The sequence below is a fragment of the Canis lupus genome, chromosome 19 (assembly GCF_048164855.1).
Source record: "Canis lupus baileyi chromosome 19, mCanLup2.hap1, whole genome shotgun sequence".
Lineage (NCBI taxonomy): Eukaryota > Metazoa > Chordata > Mammalia > Carnivora > Canidae > Canis > Canis lupus.
Window position 1 is genome coordinate 29799996 of NC_132856.1, and position 19471 is coordinate 29819466.

A 19471-nucleotide genomic window follows, 5' to 3' on the forward strand; every position below is an offset into this window, starting at 1 on the left:
CAAACCATGGCAATAACAAAGGTAATTATGAGGCAAAAAAAAAAAAAAAAACACCAAACACCAAATATTTGACCCTGGGACTATATCAATAACTATGGAATATAAATTTGATATGGAGATATAAGAAGTTTACCTTTATCACCTAGATGCCAGTTAACCTGGGCAAACTTACGTAAAAACACAAACCCTTATCAGGCTGCTGTTTTTCCTATTTTTTTAATATTTGCTTCTTTGAGAGATTAATTTTAAAGTCATATATTTTATGTCATGAATATGGGCATAATTTGAACATTTCTCAGTTTTCATCCCCCAACTAGTAAGATGTCAGCAAGGAACTGAAGACTCACTTGCCCTGAATATATGATTGAGCCCCATGACGAAGTTATTCCATGAAGTCATTCCCACTGGCTATCAGGTGACTAGAGGTTATGCACATGTATGGGTGGGAAAACAAATGATTACTCAGTTTTATGTGATTACTCAACCTATTGCCTGAAGGCATCATCACACATGTGTTGTTTTCCTTTCCCACACATTTTCTGAAGTAATCAAATGGGTTATGGCCACTGCAGGGTAAATGTGCTGTTTTAACGTTTTAATGGCTGACAGTACAAAAAAGTACTGATGACTCATAGGAGTCTCATTTTGTTGAAGAGTATAAATAATAATGCAAAGAAAGATAAGGCTTTATGATTTAGGTCTAACTTTTTGCAGTATCTCCACTGTGAGTTGACGTTGAGTGCAAGAATATTCTTTAAACATTTATTGCATTTCTTATGATGATTTGATTGAAATGCAGATTGACTTTCACTAATTTGGGGAAACTCTGTATATAGTCATTTTATGGCATGAAGTAATAATGCTCTGCAAAGAAATGAAGAAGAGTATCTCCATGGCAGTTCATGTGTCTGTTCAAACACACTCCAAAGGCTCTCTTTAAAATTCTTGCCAACTCTTCAAGCTTTGCTACTTTGCTCCATCTTTCACTTAACTCTCCTTCTTATGTATACTTTCTAATAATGTAAAAGCAGAACCAAAATATCAGCATGGGTAGAACATGGATGGGGTATTAAATCTACACTAAAGAACACAAGACCCACTCCCTCCAAGACCTCTGTTGTCCCTCTGATGTTGACTCTCATAGATTGTCAAAACTTTCCAAGGTGAAGTTGCCTTTCTTTTGAGGAGCAAGAGGTTTTTTTCACTAGCCTTAGTAAACCATTTCCCCTTCTCTCCTTCCAAAAAAAAAGGGCCTTGTTATTTGGAATAAAATTTTGTAATAGTTATCAACAGCACTGCCATCTCTGCTGGCATCTATCGAAAGCTTACTATGGGCTAGACTTTGTTCTAAGTACATACGTGCATTAGCTCATTATCTCCTTCAAGACATTGCCAAGAAAAGTGCCAGAATTCCAAATAAATATACCTGATAGAGACCCACTCTTAAAAAACAAATACAGAGGGTGCTGGGGTGGCTCAGCAGTTGAGAGTCTGTCTTTGGCTCAGGTCATGGTCCCAGGGTCCAAGGATCGAGTCCCACATCAGGGTCCCCTTAGGGAGCCTGCTTCTCCCTCTGCCTATGTCTCTGCCTCTCTCTGTGTGTCTCTCATGAATAAATAAATAAAACCTTTTTAAAAAAAACTAGTACAGAGATTCATCTAGATTCTTGGTTGCAGGCTAATCAGGGAGCTGAAAGCCTGAGCCACTTGGTGAAAGGTGGTAGTTTGGATTATGATCTTGCAGGGGAAAAGGCAACCTTCTGGCTCTCTGCCAGTGTGTTTTCCTACTTCCTGTCTCCTCTTCAAGAAGAGAGCATGTTAATTAGATTTATTATGATATATGCCAGTTGAGGCATGTTTATGAGTGGGCAGTTCACTGTGCACTGAAGAGCTATGGCACCCATGTATATATCTTCATTTTCTTTTTCCGTGTGACTGGAGTGACTGGATTCAAGGCCAGTAATCTTGGGGCATGCCTAGCTCTCTCTTGTTTCAAGCATGCCTAATGGTACCAGTTGTTATTTCATATTCCTATATCTTGAAACTTTCCAGAAAGTGATAAAACATCAAAATATGAATTCTGGATTATAAAAGTGGAGATTCTACTTAAATATAAAGCCTAAAATATATGTTTCACTTGAGCATTATCAGAGTTCTGTGCAGGGAGAGTATTAAGCCCTGGCCTAGTAATCATCACAGTGACATTGTGATTTGTATACTCACAAGTACATGGTTGGAGTATACCAAACCCTGTTACAGGTGAAACTTAAGTTCTTATAGAAGTCCATTGCTCCTCATGGTAAATCATTAGGTATGACTTGTAAGTGAAAAATAACAACATGTCAACATCTCCCTAAACATTTTTTTGGAAACACACCAGGCAGGAAATCCCTATTGATGAAAGAAACAAGAGAAGAGTATGGAGCTCTTACAAACAGACAATGGGGTAGAATGGGCCCACTCTACTATGGAAACAGAGTCAGCATCACCCTGAGAAGAAGAGAAAGAAGAAGAGCATTCTTATAAGCAGAGCCAGGCCTTTATGTATGAATTTTCCTTTGCTAGTTTGGTTTGCCACATAGGAGACCAGATCTAATTTAGAACATTTCCTCCAGTGTTTATCTTTATAGACCCCTAACCTAGGTGGTAGTATCAAGACCCCCTTGATCAGGACCCATTACATTTCATTTACTTTCCCTTCATTCACCAACCCTTTCTTAACCTTTTTTCCCTACTCACTTTCCTCCTCCAAAAGATGAGGTATCCAAAAGACTCATATGTTTTAGGGTAGCCAAAATTGAAGGAACTTGCTGTTTTCAATTATTTAAAACTGAAAACAAGCTTGTTAATATATAAACACCCTGATTTCAGTCATTCCTACTTATAATCCTCAGAAAACTTCCCAATCTAAAGATAGTGTGTTTTGTGAAAACAATTAAATATAACCCAGATAATCAGCCCAGAAAATCTTTTCAGTAAGGTGAAGACATAATGGTAGCTGCATTTACCAAGGTAAACCAAATTGGAGAATTTGGCAAATCAGGCAAATTATGTACCTAATATATTATATAGCAAAAAATATGTGGGTCCTTTTTTCTCTTTCATTTGCTGGCATGTCGCCATATCCGTGTCAATGCAAAAGACTCAGTTCTCCACTTAGTCCATGTAAACACCAGCATAAACTGCATTTCAATCTATACCACATTTAGTTTCCACTTCTGTTAAAAGAAACAGTATATGTAAGAAATGTGATTACCCTTGTGAATAGTTGGTTTCCAGAATTCACGTCAAATATTTATTGTAAAATATATTGTTCTGTTTTTCTTTTTTATGTTAACTAATAAGGTGGTTTTCTAAAACCAATTCCTGTAAGTAGTATTATTTATCATTCTTAAACATGTTTTATTGCCTGGAGTGAAAGAAGATGTTTTTGTGTGGCTTGATTTTATTATTTTTAATCTTGTGATTGTCCTTTAATTCCATCCTAACTCACTTCATTTCACTTTAGTAAGAATTATCATATGATAAAGAGTAATGATGAAGAGTAGGTTTATCAAAGAAAATAAACCATTTTCTAAGTCCCTGAAAATACTATCCAAAACAAGACAGGGATCAATGAGATAAATGGGCAAATATTCTATTATTTAAGGATCTATTCTTGGATTATTTGGTGTTTCTAATGTTGTTTTTCCTTTTGATTATTTGTGCCCAAGTTCTAGTCATCTCATGTATTTTAAGTCTTTCTGCTATCAGTTGAAAAAAAGCTTAAACCTAAAATCTATTGAAAAATACTTAAAATTTTAACTCCAGTATAGTTAACATACACTTGTATTAGTTTCAGATGTACAATAAATCATTAACAGTTCTAAACATTACTCACTGCTCATAATGATAAGTATTCTCTTAATCCCCTTCACCTATTCCACCCATCCTCCGACCTCCCTCCCCTCTGGTAACCATCAGTTTGTTCTCTATAGTTAAAAGTCTGTTTTTTGTTTTATTGGTTTGTTTCTTTTTTTGTTTGTTTTGTCTCTTATTCCACATATAAGTAAAATCAAATAGTATTGGTCTTTCTCTGATTGACTTATTTTACTTAGCATTATACTTTCTGGCTCCAGCCATGTCATTGCAAATGGCAAGATTGCATTCTTTCTTAAGGATAATATATAATATATATATATATGTGTGTACATATATATATAATAATATAAATATATACATATATATGTCTCACATTTGTTTTAACCATTCATCTATTGATGGACACTTGAGCTGCTTCCATAATTTGACTATTATAAGTAATGCTGCAGTAAACATGGGGGGGGGGCATATATTTTTTCAAATTAAGATTTTCATGTTTTTGTTTTTTTTTTTAAGATTTATTTATTCATTCATCCAGAGAGAGCGAAGAGAGAGGCAGAGACACAGGCGGAGAGAGAAGCAGGCTCCATGCAGGGAGCCCGATGTGGGACTCGATCCCGGGTCTCCAGGATCACACCCCAGGCTGCAGGCAGCGCTAAACCACTGCGCCATCGGGGCTGCCCAAGATTTTCATATTCTTTTGGTAAACAGTAGTGGAATTACTGGATCATATGGTAATTCTATTTTTAATTTGCTGAAAAATACTTTTAATATAATGTCTAACTTAATGTTCTTGTCATTTGAAGGGAAAGGAGTACAACTGTCCTTCATTTTACAGAGGAGGAAACTGAGTCTGAGTCATTAGGTAATTTTTCCAGAGGAACTCTGCTCTTAAGTGGCAGAGGCAGAACTGCCTAGGTTGAGAGTCCAAGCATTTAACTTGACAAAGGCATTCCATAAGGTTTATATTTCTTCTTTTTGGTGCTTGTGAGCTATTTCTAAAATTTTAAAAATAAAAGAAATATTGATTGGAGAGGATTATGAGATGATTACATCTAGATAATATGAAATTTGGTAGGAGATTTAAAAAAATAATTACCGAACTATCTTCTAATAAAAAACACACAAAAACATTAATATGGCCATTAAACTCAGTGTTATTTGATTGTTATATGAGTGACATACAAGAGTGGTTGCTTTTTGCCAAAGCATCTATCAGTTGCCAATGACTCCGATATTTCCTCATATGTGTCGCCTTTTACACGATCACAGCAAACACTTGAGAGGAGAATGGTCTAGATGAGAAAACCTTGGGTTAATGTTTCAGTTGTTTCTGTTTCCTCTGGACTTTACTTTTAGTGGGTGGGATTTTAAAAATTGATGTCATAACTTCTGCTTTCATGATATGGTCTCCAGATGACTGACTAAATTGTATTCCATCACCCTGAGGTTATTCAAGTTTCCTACAAAGCAGAACTGGAGGTAGGAGCAAACATGCAAGCATCTAAAATAACTTATTTGAGAATAATATATATACTTGTCTGTATCAGAATCTATGGTAGAGTATCTTTAAAAATAAGAACATGGGTGTTAACAAAAGGTAGATAAATATTAAGATCCTTTGGATGTGTTCTGGGATTACTTTCATTCTTGTTCATCAAAATTTGTATCTAGGAAAGCCACGAGTCTTCGTTTAAATGTCTAAGGACTTCTGGTTGTCATATCTTATCTTCAGCCGTAGCAAAGAGCTATAATATTCCCAAGGACTTTGAATTAACTTTTAGCGAAGAAAAAAGATATCTTTGATACATGCACACTTCAAAAGACAGGAATGCACACCATTTGAAAAAAAAAAGTAAAAGTATTTCTCATAAAATCTGTTTAAGTCTCTCTGATTAAAAATTCATGGGGAGAAAAAAAATTCATGGGGTGGGGGGACAGATTGAAAAGATTCTTAGCTTTAGCTAAGCAATGTTACATTTAATACCCAAATCATAGGCTTATATGACTAACAAAACATAGACAGTGAGTTTTGTTTTTTAATGAGTATAATTGGGAAAAATAGCCCACATAATGCCAAAGGAGTTTGTAAAAATACAACATAAACATAACTTTTTTATAGCAATTGAGAAGTTCCAAATGGTTCTGAAGACAGAATTCACAGTCACTCTTTTCCCAGTGTCTAATGTGATAACACTTAAATGCCTAAGGTTACTTAAGGAAGAAATATTTAACTGGTAAATGGCCTTTGTTTTGGCCTTCAAGATCACGCCCTCCTCAAATCACCATATTTTCTCTAGATAATGTAATTGACTTTTGTGCCCTAAACATGATCCCTCCACTTGACCAAATGCATTATTATTTCAGCTTCTTCTATTCTCTCCGCTTCTCCCTCATCTACCCATACCCTACACTTTGTACCTTATTTGGTCCCTTGTTTTATCTCTATGGCTTTGCAAAGTACGTTTTCCACTTGTAATATCTTCTTTGTCCACCATTCATTCATATGGTTCCTTCCTTTAAAATTTAACTCTCTCCTTTGAGAAACATGGGATTCTTTTCCATTCCCAGTTATTTCATTCATGCAAGCTTTTTAGCAGTTTACTAACTTGGATTTGTTGATCTGTTGCCTTGAAATAAGTGCTGCCAATCTTTTTCACATGTTTATATTGTATCTCCCAAAGGAGATTATAGACTCTTTAAAAGAATGTTTTTTTAAAAAATTCCATCTACCCCAAGCAGCTAGAACAATGTTCAGTTTGTAAAAAGGTGCTGAATAAAGATTGTTGATTGATTGGCCTGCTATGTATTCTGTTCCAGGGAAACCAATAGCACATGATTTGAACATCCTTTACTTCTTTAGAATAATTGAAAAGTGAGAACTGTACAACTGTAATAATTTCCACGTTGCTGGATTATTTGTTTTAAATTGATACAGAATGTGTGATGACCACAGTAGTTATGTCCTTGAGGTGGGTATGGTGGTGAAGTCAAACATAAGCTTTACATATATAACTTAATTCAAAACCTCAAACAGAACTGTTAGAGGGACGTCTGGGTCGCTCAGCGGTTAAGTGGCTGCCTTTGGCTCAGGGCATGATCCAGGAGTCCCGGGATAGAGTCCCACATTGGGCTTCCTGCATGGAGCCTGCTTCTCCCTCTCTCTCTGTGTGTCTCTCATGAATAAATAAATGAATGAATAATCTTTAAAAAAAAGAGCTGTTAGAGTTAATCTGAAGAACAATGTTGTTTTTAGTCCCTTTTTAGCCCTCAAATTAATGAGAAAGCTTCGAGTATCAAAGCCTGCAGTAAACCTCATGGTAAATTTGAAAATACATAAAGACAGCTGTGATGTAAACTTTAAATTCACGCTACACTTTTATAATAACTCCCACGAGTATCTAGGAATAATTCGAGCATTAGAAAATGCATAAATATGGGGGTGGGGGTGGGGGTGGGGGTGGGAGGAGGTGGAGAAAGGTCTCTAGATAGCCTAAAATCCAAGGGTGGCGGGTGTTGGTTTGCTTTCAATCCATCTGCGGGTTGCTGATTAGATTCAGCACGCTGGCCAGCTCCCTTGTCCGCCGGGTTTATTGGCCTAAGTGAAAGGAGCAGGAGGGGAAGGAAGGCACCATCTGCTGCTTTAAATTAATAGATAACCGAGAAGCAGGGATGAAGACTGTAAGAATCAACATATCGGATGTTGATGCCCGCTGAGTTCTTGGGGGAGTCTTTGTCTGATTTCAGGGTCCCCACTCCTCCACCCAGATCCCCCGGCAGCCAGAAAAGAGAAAGGGCTGAGCAACCAGAAACCCTATTTCTCCGGTATGCTTACCTCAGCAGAAAGTGTTACCAGTTCTTGCAACTGAAGTCTATTCATCATAGCTTTTGCGGGGTAGACAAGGGCGGGGCTTCTACCTAAATAGTTTAGCTACAAGGTCCATACACCAATTCAAGATTTGATTCACTTTTATTTTAATGAGTGGGTGTATGTCAATCGCTGGAATCAAAGTTTATACAGGTGGGACAAACCTGCTGCCAAGCCCCACAGCCCACAAGCCCCAGGTGTGAAGAAGCCTGGAAAAAGGAGACAAACTCTTTCTACGTATGGGATCTCACTGACTTCCTCTCCTCATCTGATTTTAGCGTCTCCAAACAGACCGCCCACTCTTGGCTAACAAGAAGTCATTACTGGTGTGTCTCTCTCTTCCAATTCTCCAGGAACTTTTTTGTCCGGGGGAGGTGAGAGAGGTCGAGGCAATGAGAACGGGGTATCAGGAAGGCAATTATTCACCAAGGGGAGGAGGGGAGGAGTGTGGGAAAGCGTTAGGGTCGGTTCTGAAGCTCTGAGACTTTGGGCCGCCCCCCCGCCCCCCACCCACCCACCCACCCCACGCTCTCCGGGCTCCAGCCTTCTGCAGCCACCCTTTACGCAGCGGACACGGGAGAGTTAAGCCAATAAACACGTAAGCGCCGCTCCCTCCCCAATCGGCAAGATGCCTCTTAGGCTCTTGGCTGCATCGACAGCTTGCAACACTCGGCATCTTTTCTGGAGGCGCCTCCTTCAGCGGCTGCAGATGGTATCCGGCTGCGAGCTCGAGGCTCGCAATTGATTCTCCCCCTTGCCCACCTCGGGTCCACGGACGCACCTCTCCCTTCCCCTCCTCCCCTCGCGCTCCTGGGTCTGAGCCCAGCTCCCGATCGCCGGGCAGAGGCAGCAGTCGCGGCGGCGGAGGCTGAGCAGCAGCGCCCGCTCCCCGATTTGGGGAGAAGCGCGCATCCGGGGGAGCCGACCCCCCAGCTGCCTCCAGCGCCCCCCACTCTTTTGCAACCCCTAGCCCAGGGCTCCGAGGACCACCCCCCTCCCCAGGCGCCACCATGCTGGACCCTTCGTCCAGCGAAGAGGAATCGGATGAGATCGTGGAGGAGGAGAGCGGCAAGGAGGTTCTGGGCTCGGCCGCGTCCGGCGCGCGCCTGTCCCCCAGCCGCACCAGCGAGGGCTCGGGCGGCGGCGGCGGCGCCGGGCTCGGGGGTGGCGGCGGGGCCGGCGCCGGAGCCGGGGTGGGCGCCGGCGGCGGTGGGGGCAGCGGCGCGAGCAGCGGCGGCGGGGCCGGGGGGCTGCAGCCCAGCAGCCGCGCCGGGGGCGGCCGGCCCTCCAGCCCCAGCCCGTCGGTGGTGAGCGAGAAGGAGAAGGAGGAGTTGGAGCGGCTGCAGAAGGAGGAGGAAGAGAGGAAGAAGAGGCTGCAGCTCTACGTGTTCGTGATGCGCTGCATCGCCTACCCCTTCAACGCCAAGCAGCCCACCGACATGGCTCGCCGGCAGCAGAAGGTAGGTGCGCCTGGGAGGCCCGGGAGCTGCGCCGGGACGTCGGCAGGCGGGCGGGGCGAACAATGGGAGCTGGCGGCGCAGCTGGCGAGGAGGAGCAGGAGCTGGAGCAGGAGCAGGAGCAGGAGGAGGAGGAGGAGGAGGAGACCGCGCCCTGGGGAAGGGGCTACCAGGCCCCTTCTCCGCGCCCCGAGCGCGCCTAGACCTGCAGGGGACCAGCGGTGGGCCTGGACCTCGGCGCCGTGCGAGCCCACCTGGGAGCGCTGGGGCCACAGGCGGGCAGGTGCCGCGCTACGGCCCGGGAGGCGCGGGGAGTGACTTGCAGCCCGCGGCGCCCAGAGAGGCCTTGCTCGGCTGCCGGGCTCCCGGCACTCTCCAGCGGCGAGCGGCTGCGCTCAGCTCCGGGCCCGCCTTCCTGGGCGTGCGCTCGGCGGGCGGGGGCACCCGGCAGGTGGGGGCACCCTCGGCCCGCGCAGCCGAGAGAGCCGCAGGGGCAGGCGGGAGAAAGCCAGCCGGGAAGGCGAAGCTTCCAGGCTCGCTGCGAAGGGCGCCCTCCTCCCCTCGTCGGGGTCAGCTGATCCCCACTAGGGTCGTCTAAGGGTCCCCGGGCGCCGCTCCCCGCTCGGGCTGATGCGCCCCTCCCCCCCGCACCCCATTCCTCATCCCCTTCCTCCTTGACCCCGGAGCCAGGGCACTCCCTCCGCTCCCTCGGCCGGGGTCAGCTGCTCCGCCTTCCTCCCTCTGACCCTCTTCCCTTCCCAAGGTGACTTCGCCGCCACCTTCTGGCTCTCCGAGGCCCTCCAAGCCCAGCCGCTTTGGGCTTGATAAAGTGCAGCTGCAAAAAGCTTCGCAATTACAAGCATCAAAAGCTTTTTGTGTCTGAGGCTGGGGCAAGGCTGAGGACTGCCTTTGATGTGGGGGAAAAAAAAAAAAAAAAACAAAACCTGCCTATTTCTAAGAGCTGTTCTCCAGCCAGAGGAAGGAGGGGGAAGGTTCCTGCAGGATAGGGCAGTGGCGGGATCCTAAGAGGAGGTCAAGTCCCCGGTTGGAGTGAGTTAGTGAAGAAAGTCAGCATTCCGTGGCCTCTTTTAAGTGAATTTGCCAATTCTGTTTTGAAAGAATAGCCAGTGAAGCCCCCAGAGGGACAGTTTCTTAAAACAGTGAATTTCTTGGTTGCTATCACTGAAGACCGAATTCCATGTTGCTGTAGTAGTGTTAGGCTTTCCTGTATTCATCCACCCTTATCTTAAGTGAGCACAGCTTTCTCTGTTTGTTTTGCTTATACGTGTACACACACCACCCGGCACTGATGATTTATTTCAGCTATTGCAAGCTTGGTTACCAGTTTTATTAAAAATACAACTCATTTCCTGGTTAGGGAATAGCAGGTGGGCTACACCACTTTTTGCCCTTCCTCAGTGGCCCCTTGCTCTTTCAGCCTCTGTTGACTACAGTAGACAAAAGTATCCTCAGATCATTAAAAGTTTTTGGATTTTCTAGTAAGGTTGGGTGTTGGGTTTGTGTACAGGGCCTGATATTTCAAGATTCGGCTTAGAATTATGGTGATTGTGTCTTCAAAATCTATTAATAACAGCACCAAACAGAGATGTCCTATTCCTTTGGCAATGAAAACTGTTGTGCTTTAAAGGGAAAATATAAAACAAACTTTATCAGCCATAAGGCTCTAGAGCTCTGTCCTTTAAATAGAGGCTAAAATTCAGCACTGGAATAGGGAGAGAAATCCGTTCTCACAGTGGCCCATTTCTCCCTAAACAGAAACTTCAGTCACCTGAAAAGATCATCATGAGACTAAGTTTTTCTGGTCTGATGGCATGTTTTACCTGAATCGATTCAAAACTGTGGTTTTGAGGGGCAAGTGGGCTCAGTTTTTACACATGACCTTAACATCAAAGAGACTACAGGACAGATTGATAACACTGGCATTTGGTCAAACTATTTTTAGTTATTGCAGCAAACTAGTGCTAAATGCATAGTGGAGCAAAGCTGCCTCAGGGCTGTTGGCTATACTGCGAAGCTGAATATCTCTCTCCTTATTACGAAAGAAAACAACCTTTCCCTTTCTGTACCTTTAAGTTTTTAATGTCTTTCTGGAAAAGAATGTTCTACTATCTTTCTCCCAAGTTGAAAGCTTGGAACTTTGATGTATTTTTTTTTTTTTCAATGGGCAAGCACTGAAAGTGACAGAAATGTTTGCATAAACATTGTGGTTAAATTTAAGTCTAACCAATAAGATTGATAGACCAAAATTAGTCTTGAAGAAATATAAACTGGCTGTAAACTATACACAAATTTATAGTACAATAGAAATGAATTAATTAGAAACAGCTAGAGGAAAAATGATGTATATGAAGGAATAGAGTGACATGGAGGGAGTCAGAAGACTGCCTGTGAAAAAGTCACTGCATTGGGAAAGAGAAGAGTACGTATTGTCAAATCATCATGCTGTTCACCTTAAACTTACACAATCTTGTATGCCCGTTATACCCAACAAACCTGAAGAAAATATAATATTGTGCCGAGTATAATACACTTTATGAAACTAAATGGTTATGCCATAACACTAGCTGCAGTTTTTCAAGAACCTGCTATGTGCAAGGCTCTTCATGTAGAACATTTTTTAAAAATAAGCTTTATTTTTTAGAAGAGTTTTAGATTTACTGAAAAATTGAGAAAATAGTACAGGGAGTTCCCATATGCTCCTGTCCAGTTTCCCCTATTAATATCTTCTAATAGTATGGTACATTATTAAAGAGCTAATATTGATATATAGTTAACCAAAATAGGTAGTTTATTGAAATTTCCTTAGTTATTACAGTTGTTGTTTTTTTGTTCTTTGATCATTTTAAATTCTCCTAGCTCTAACAATGTAGGAATTACCATCTTAATTTTCAGAAGAGAAAACAGACTCAGAAGGTTTTATAATTTGCCTAAAGCACTACTTAGGAGAACAATTGGAAACTGAGACATGGGATATTCTGATTTCAAATTCTGTCTTTTTAATATGTGACACTGGCCAGAAATATTCTAGAGAGAAAAATAGAGTCCCAGCATCCTGACAGCATGTCAGGTATAATCCGCCCCCCTCCACCCCCATCCCCCCAACACACACACAGGGTTTCTTCTCTTTGAGTTGAGAGAGCTCTGCATCTTTCCTTTCAGTACCTATCAAAAAATCAACACAGGTAAAATGGACGTTTAGGTATTAACCTCATAAAAAGCATGAAGGAAAGAGATGAGCTATTAGCTGGTAAATCACAACACCAGACTTGTCAGGCTTTCTGTGTGATTGAAGCTGAAGATTGAAAAATAATAATAAATAAATAAATAAGTAAGTAAGTAAGTAAGTAAATAAATAAATAAATAAATAAATAAATAAAAAGTATTTTAACCAAGAAGAACAATTAGAAAGGATTGGAGGGAAGAGGTACCATTACTGGATCATTTTGTTAGTTAATTTTTTTGATTCCACCTTTCCTGGGGAAAAGAACGTCTGGTCATTCATTAATCTTCCATTTAAAAGAAGGGACTTTAGACTGTGTGAAAACATATATTATCATTTACAGGTATACCTTTCTTGTATTGCAGTGAATCTAAATATAAAATGCTAGTAGTGATAATGAATAGGCAAAACAAATATCTAGCCTTCAGACTATCACAGTATATGTTTCAGCTGCTCATAAACGACAATTTGAAAAACGATCTGTGCTTTTAGTTTTCCTCTTTTGTCATAATGGTAAAGTGAATTACCTAGAAGTTGGCATGGCAAAGCTGTGCCATATGTTTCTCAATTATGTAGTAACGGCGATGAGTGGCTACCTCAAGTGAACTAGCTACTTATAGATGTTACGGAGGGAATGTGAAAGTAGACACTATAAACAATACTGTGTAATATTTAGATTGACGTGACCAATCTTTTAATTGGTTAGGAATTACAATGTCTGGATTATAAATGAATATGCGTGCATATATACTTTTGTGTAGCTCTATGTCTGTGTGTATGTATATGATGAGGGACAGGGGTAATCCTGAAATCATGTTTCTTTTATATGAACTCCTATTTCATTCAAGAGGACTATATGTGTAGACCAAATGTGTTGTAAATTCAAGCTACTCATTTCTCTGTGATTCACCTTATGTCTTGCCACGAAATTATGGCTAATGTTGAGTCACTGTTGAGCCATAGAAATTTTGCCTTTATTCATTCACTTATTTGACTCTGTGAATCGTGGTCATAGTTCAAAAGCCTATACCTTTCCTAAAATTTAAGACCTGGTCCTAGTTAACCATAGATGTGCATGAGTGTAGATATATATTTTAAATCCATAATAGTGGTTCATCCATTCAGATATGCTTTGAGATATTTGGGTTAGCTCTACTATTCAGAATTCTTAAGAGCTGCCTTGTCAATGTAACATATGATTTGGATTTTTGAAAATAAGTGTTCTAACCTTTTGAGAGAATGAAATAGTTATTAAGCCAGGATTCCTTCAAAGAGAAATTGTTGCTCTCTCTTCATCAGAAAAAGAATTGAAATCTTTATATATGCTTTTTGGCATTTTCCTCCCAATCTCCTTGGTGCAATGGGCAGGAACTGTTTTGAACTACTACCAGCAGAAAAATCCTGAAGATGAAGAATACCAAAATATATATCTATATCTATATGTATATATATATATATATATATATATATATATATATATATATATATGAAGGCTCTTGCCTTATTACATTCTTGGAATTAGTCACGCTTCCCTAAAACTGGACTGAAGAACAAAGGAAATTAAATCCTTCATTCCTGAAGAATTGTACTGTGTATAGTGGTAAAAGTCAAATGATTCATAGATCTTTCCCCTACAAAAGCAAATTTAATATCCAATCATCGGCTATTGCATTAAAATATAATCAATGTTTGTGATTTGGGGCCAAGTTTCTAAACAGCTTAGGCTGTGTAGAATGATTAAGAGAGTTCTACTAACTTACAACTAAGTTTTAAAAAGATGACTAGTTACTCCTTGCACCAAGCACTCTCTCTCCCAGGCTTGGTTGCAGAACCAGAAGATACCTGTGAGATATGTCCCTGATTTGGGGAGCATATGTTCTAGTTTAGAAGTTAACATATACACCTGTCAAATAAGTTGAGAATAACAAAGTGTTTAATTGTAAGATGCTGGTTACAAATATTAAAGTATAGGGAAAGAGAGAGTGTGCATGCGTACACACAGGATTGGGTATAATAGTAGGGAAAATCTTCATGGAGGATGTAGACTAGGGTTAGGTCATAAAGGATTTGTATGATTTGTATCAGCCTAAGGAAAGACAGGTATCCCAGTCTAGAGAAGAGCATATGGTAGCAGTAATGTGGAAAGGAGCCATTTTTTGTGTGACAGTGGTAGTCCAATTCTTTTGGTTCCAAGTTACAAAAACCCAACTCAAGTTGGCTAAATCAAAATGAAAACAAAGGGGATAGGAAAGATTTATTGGTGTACATAATAGAAAAATATCCAGTGCCAGGTGACTATAAGCATGGCTGGATCTAGAAGGTTCAAATAATTTCCTTGACAGGATGAAGAAAACTGGATGATGAAGAGAATGTGTGTGTGTGTGTGTGTGTGTATTGATATTTTTATTTTTTTATTTTTTTTATTTAAAAATTTTTTTAAACATTTTTATTTATTTATGACAGTCACAGAGAGAGAGGCAGGGACATAGGCAGAGGGAGAAGCAGGCTCCATGCACCGAGAGCCCGACGTGGGATTCGATCCTGGGTCTCCAGGACCGCGCCCTGGGCCAAAGGCAGGCGCCAAACCACTGCACCACCCAGGGATCCCGTATTGATATTTTTACATTCAAGATAAGGTAGTGTCTTCGAAGAATCTGAGACAAATCAAGTTAGAGTTCCTTTTGTCCAACTAAATTTTCAGATGAGGCGGTTAGATCTTAAAAGTTTATATGACTGCAAACTACATGAGAGCTTGTAAATTGTGACCTGTGAGCTAAAAGTGAACCACAGGTATATTCTGTTTTGTCTACAATACCGTTTCAGTTTTCAGTTGTCAACATTTAAAACTATGAACTTATTTCATCAAAAAATGTGTATTTCTGGCTTCTTTTATAACTGGAAGATGTGTAAGTAGAGGTTGAGGCTGAGTTTTTATGGGCTTGCAAAAAGCAGTAGAAATAAGACTACCAAGCCATCACTTAAATAATGAAGTGTTGAACACTTTTAACTAAAATTATGCTTGTTCTAAGATGGATACCATATACATCTGGATGGTAGGACACTGATTCTTGCCAACACCATCTATTCTTGCCATTGTTGCACAGATATTGATGGTCTGACCCTGGCCCCTGTAACACATCCAAGGAAGGATCTGGGATTTGGAACTCTGTGTTCCTTGTCTCTGGCAACAGTTTCCTTGTTAGGATCAGATTTAGTTTCTGCAGAATTGGAGAGCTGATGATCAGAATTACCTTGCTATTTTTTCATTTGTCAGTCCAAGAATGTGATAGAATTCCCTGGTATTAGGCGTAAAGAAGGGAGGATGAAGTCTGTAAATGGTTTGAAGTCTTGTCGTTGCACTTGACATATGATGGACAGTGAAGAACATTAGTTAGGAACATAGACTCAGAAACTTGAACCCCTGGGTTTGTTCCCTGGCTGTACCCTAAACAACTGCCTCTGTGATTTTGGGCAACTTATTTAACCTCTGTCTGACTCAATTTACTCATCAATAAAATGGAGATAGTAGTGGTACCTTCATCATTGGTTCTTATGAAAATCAAGTGAGATGATACACTAAAGCTTTTAGAACAGTGCCTGGCATGTGGTAAGTGCCGTTTAAGTGTTCTTATTATTGTTAAGTTGATAGGTGTTATTTTTATCTGTAAAAGGACTGAGAAAGTTAATATATGCAAAGTACTGACCATAGCAAGCCTTAGATTCATTATTGCTGTCATCATTGTGATCATGATCATTATTGACATGATAAGCAGACCTGGATAGCAGTGGTTACCATCGTAGCATCGTCTACAGAATAGATGGGGTTCAGGGTACAATATATCCCTATTTCTCTTTTACTGAAATACTTCACTAACTCTACAGGTCCCCAGTCTCCAATTCAAGACCCTGGTCAATTTTATAACCTGGTGACTATGTGACATTGGGTACATTATCCAGTCTCTTTAAGTCTTAATGTCCTCACCAATTAAGTGGAGGAAAATAATATAGAGGATTGCAAGGAAAAAAAAAGTTAATTGCTTAACAAGTCCTTAATGTGGAGTAAATATTGAGCAAATGTTATCAGTAATAGTAATTCCTGCATTTTTGTCCACCAAATGTCACCATACTATTTCATACTACAATATCTTTGCTCATGCTATTCTTTATTATAGAATGTCTTACCTTTCTTCACCTGATTTGCTCTTGTTCATCCTTTAATTAAGTCAGGTGTTCTCTCTTTTGGGAAACTTTACCCAAATCTAAATCGTTTCTCAACTCCCTAGTCTATTTCTACATTACTCCCTGTATATTATATTTAAATTACTTTTTATTTGTATGCCTCTCTCCCACTAGACTGTAAGAACTCCAAAGACAGGCACCACATTTACTGTTCTTTGATCCCCCATTTTCTGAAAACAGTGGTTGGCACAATGTAGGTACTTGTAAACATTTAGACGTGAAATTGCACACTGATGTTTTCTTTCCTAGGGAGCTTCTAAAGAGAGGAAGTTAAAGAGTCTTGAATATAATTCACCTCTCTTTTAGGCACAACTTGTTTACTTTTATAAAAGTTTCCCCTGAAAAACATGAAAAGCATACCAATTGCTAAATGGTTTCAAAATAATTTATGTAGCAGAAACATACTATTGATTACTTCCTGGTTTAGCTTGTTTATACCAACAATGGATACATTTTGATATATTATGAAGAAGTGTCTTCTTTTAAAGACCATAAGTAATTATGAATTTCCTGAAATGACTGAATCACAATTGAATTTGAATCACTGTAGGACCTATTTAAGTAGCCAACCATTAAGTCAGAAAGAGCCAAAATGAGACCTGAATCTCCCTATTGGGTATATGTTCTTTTGTAGTTTTATTTGATTTAACCCTTTCTGAAGAAAAAAAAAAAAAAAAAGAATGGGCAGTCAACCACATGTTAGTAAAAGTTAGGCTTTTAAAATATTATCAGTCTCCATGTTGCCAAAGTTATATAATAGAATCTATAAGTTGCACATGTTTAAATACAAATATGCATTTCTCTACTTTTATTCTATCATGGAATTTGGGGACTATTTTCACTCTTATTGTAAGTTATCTAAAGTCTTTTCTGAGTGTATTAGAATATAAATAAATAATAACCATGGTGTTGTATACTGGATGCGATAATAATAGGATGAGTGTGAAGTATCTTTAAAAAGGTAAAACTGCTTAGGTATGGATTTTTCTGATGCTTTTCACTAGTCAAGGGGAAAATTATCTTTGCTAAGCCATTTGTTTCATTTTAAGAAGCAGGGAAAACGTTGAGAGTTTTGAAAAATAAATTGAATCATCAAACCTCCAAGTGTTCTAAGCTCCTGACCACTCTTCTAAAATTGAGAGAAATGGGGATGCCTGGATGGCTCAGAGGTTGAGCCCCGAGTCACTGGATCAAGTACCTGGATTGAGTTCTGCATCAGGCTCCCTGCAGGGAGCCTACTTCTCTCTCTGTCTCTGCCCCTCTCTCTCTATGTCTCTCATGAATAAATAAATAACATCTTAAAAAGAAATAAAATAGAGAGAAATGGAGTAATCCGATAATGTATTGGTGTTCTTTCAGCAGCCCATGTGGTGTTTCTCATGATCACTTCCATGCAGCAGGAAAATTATAAAATCCTTTGGAGTTAACGTGTTTTGTTTTGTTTTGTTTTTTTAAGATTTTATTTATTCATTCATGAGAGAGACAGAGAGAGAGAGATAGAGGCAGAGACAGACAGAGAAGCAGGCTCCCCGCAGCGAGTCCAATGTGGAACTGGATCCTGGGATTCCAGGATCACACCCTGGGCCAAAGGCAGGCACTCAACTGCTGAGCCACCCAGGTGCCCCTGGGGTTAACATTAAAAAAAAAAAATCCCTAAATGTTCCAAGAGCATAGACCCTCCAGGGGCTGTAGTGCTTTGAAAAAGACAATAGTATTTTGGCAAACATGCAGAGTGGTACCGGGAATCTACTATGCCACTAAAGAAAGCAAAGAAAAAAACATTGAAAATTCTTGCAAATAATTGTGCCTTCTGTTGCCCATGCAGAAAAACAGCCTTTTGGTGTGGATGGTAGGCATAGAGTTGTTTAAGCAAATGAGTTAAAATTTATCTTGAACATCGACTTTGGTGATTTTTCTGACAAGTACAGCAACTGTTGTCTATAAGGCAGCGTGTCATAACATACTGTGTTCAAAACATTTCTTGAGGGCTCTTCCATATTCAATTTTTGTTTGTTATACATCATCAAACAACATTGTTTTGAGCTACTTCTACATACAAGAAAATCACTAAAATCCTGGAGGCAAAATATGCAAAGACATTTTAGGCAGCCTTTCTGATCTCTAAGAACCTATCAACCTGATTGAGAAGTTGAGATGTACCAATCTAGAATGTTAACTTATAGTGTAAGGCAGGATGTAGTAAGTGTCTCAATCTTAAATATTGGTGTGTCTCTATCCTTGGCCTTTATTACGGGTTGATTGTGTCCCCCACCCCACCTCCCAAAATTTATGTCAAAATCCTAATCCTCAGAATACGACCTTAGATCCTAGAAATAGGATCTTTGAGGATGATAATAGTTAGATGAGGTCCTTCAAGGTCCTAATCCATTATGACTATGTCCTTATTGAAACGGAAAATTTCAACATAGGGACACACAGACAGAGGGAAAACACTATGTGAAGGGGAAGGCAGAGATTAAAGTAATGCTTCTACAAGCAAGGAACAGTAAAGATTGCCGGAAAATCACCAGCAGCTAGGAGAGAGTCATGGAATATATTTTTGGTAGTCTCAGAAGGAGCCAGCCCTGCTCTTTGATCTTGAATTTCTAGCCTCCAGAGCTGTGAGACAATAAATTTCTGTTTAAGCTAACTAGTTTGCAGTACTTTTTATGGCAGCCCTACCAATCTACTATAGCGCGCTTCTCTATATCATCTCTCTGGGTCACTTCACCATTTATGATGGCTTTAGCTGCTAACATCCATATACTTCCCATTCTTAGATCTTTGGCTCAAATGTGGATCCCTG

General features: G+C 40.1%; 1 protein-coding gene across 9 annotated transcripts in view; it reads left to right on the forward strand.

Moving 5' to 3' along the window:
* Positions 1-8339: 8339 nt before the first annotated feature.
* Positions 8340-19471, forward strand: part of CADPS (calcium dependent secretion activator) — a 459922-nt gene continuing 448790 nt past the window's right edge. For 5 of the 9 annotated variants that reach the window (XM_072785550.1, XM_072785551.1, XM_072785553.1 and 2 more), the window contains exon 1: positions 8343-9188. In XM_072785550.1, coding sequence (XP_072641651.1) covers positions 8739-9188 — 450 coding nt within the window. In that variant the 5' untranslated portion in view covers positions 8343-8738. Of the gene's footprint in view, positions 9189-19471 lie in introns of all 9 variants that reach the window. The other 4 variants (XM_072785555.1, XM_072785556.1, XM_072785557.1 and 1 more) reach the window with 3 other exon arrangements.